The 1,266-nt window shown below is 67.5% G+C and overlaps 1 protein-coding gene across 1 annotated transcript in view; it reads left to right on the top strand.

The window, feature by feature from the left end:
* Positions 1-677: 677 nt before the first annotated feature.
* Positions 678-1,266, top strand: part of LOC106002120 (zinc finger protein SNAI3-like) — a gene marked incomplete at its 3' end in the record, with an annotated part of 5,286 nt that continues 4,697 nt past the window's right edge. The window contains exon 1 of the mRNA XM_013037044.1: positions 678-1,080. Coding sequence (XP_012892498.1) covers positions 678-1,080 — 403 coding nt within the window. The remainder of the gene's footprint in view (positions 1,081-1,266) is intronic.

A 1,266-nucleotide genomic window follows, 5' to 3' on the forward strand; every position in this document is an offset into this window, starting at 1 on the left:
CACACAGCATACATAGACACACAAGTGCACAGATGTGTGTGCAGACACACGTTGCCTCCTGGACCAGCCCCCAGCTCCGTTCTGAAGCTCTGCCCCCCCCCCCAGCCTCCAGCCCCGGCATCCAGTCTGTTTCGTGTGAACTCCCAGCTTTCTGAAAGGCTCACGTCACCAGGAGCCACTGTGAGGTCTAGCAGGACCCACAAACCCTGGCCTGCCCTGGGGTGACCAGGCCCACACTGATGGCAGAGCTGGTGGATGGTCACGGGCTCCAGTGTCTACTGACACCGGCTGCCCAGGCCCAGGTGCGTCTCATTACACCATCTGTCTGCACGCAGACCTGGGCCTGTGCCAGCCTCTGCTCCGAGTCCCAAGGTGACTGAGCACAGCTGGCAGACGCGCGTGCCCCGCGCCTGTCCCGCACGGGCATGCTTCTACAGAAAAGCTCAGAGAGGAGCCGCGGCCCCGCTGCCCCGGGGACAGGTGGCTGTCCCAGGGTGTTCGGGGACAGAAGATCAATTCTCCTTCATCCAGTTCAACAAGCCTTGATGAGCCGGCTGTGGACCTGGCCACGGGATGAGGACTGGTCCATCTCTCAGGCAGAGGACTCCAGGCATCTGAGGCCTTATCCGTGTGGGGCCGGGGAGGGAGGGCTGCAAAGCCACAAATAGAAACCTTCCATGGCCAAGGAACAGGTGACTAAGCAGCAGGCAGGCCGGGGCCACCGGTCGCGGGAGGCCAGGTCGGGGATGCAGGGGCCTCCCCCTCCCCATGCCACCTGCGTGCTGGGCGCCCACCCTATGCCTGGCCTCAGGCTGGAAGCACGCCGGACTCTCCTGCTGCTGACCCCGCAGAGGCTTGGCCGGGCAGGGGCGCACGGTCCGGGCCGTTTGCCTGCTGTGCGGCTAGGCGCTGGGTGTCGGAGTGACCCGGCGGTGCCTGCTCCTGCCTTCCCATCCTTCCACCTTCCGGGTCCCAGCTCAGACAGCCAAAGCTGCCAGGCTCGGCCATGGGCCATGCGCACAAACGCCCAACGCCTCACCAGACCCCGGAGCCGCCGCGCGCGCGGACAGGCGCCCTGGCGTGGGCGAGAGCCCCGCTCTCCGTGGAGGGCGGGTCGCGGGCAGGTGCTGCGGCGCAGGGAGCGCGCTGCACGCGTTCGCCGTCTTCCCATCAATCGAAGGGGTCGCGCAGGGATTCCGGGGGCGCCTGTGCTTTCTGGGGGCGGGGCGGGGGAGCTCCACAGCCCCGGGCGCGCCGGGCGCCCCG

The sequence above is a fragment of the Dipodomys ordii genome, unplaced genomic scaffold (genome assembly GCF_000151885.1).
Source record: "Dipodomys ordii isolate 6190 unplaced genomic scaffold, Dord_2.0 Scaffold3446, whole genome shotgun sequence".
Classification (NCBI taxonomy): domain Eukaryota; kingdom Metazoa; phylum Chordata; class Mammalia; order Rodentia; family Heteromyidae; genus Dipodomys; species Dipodomys ordii.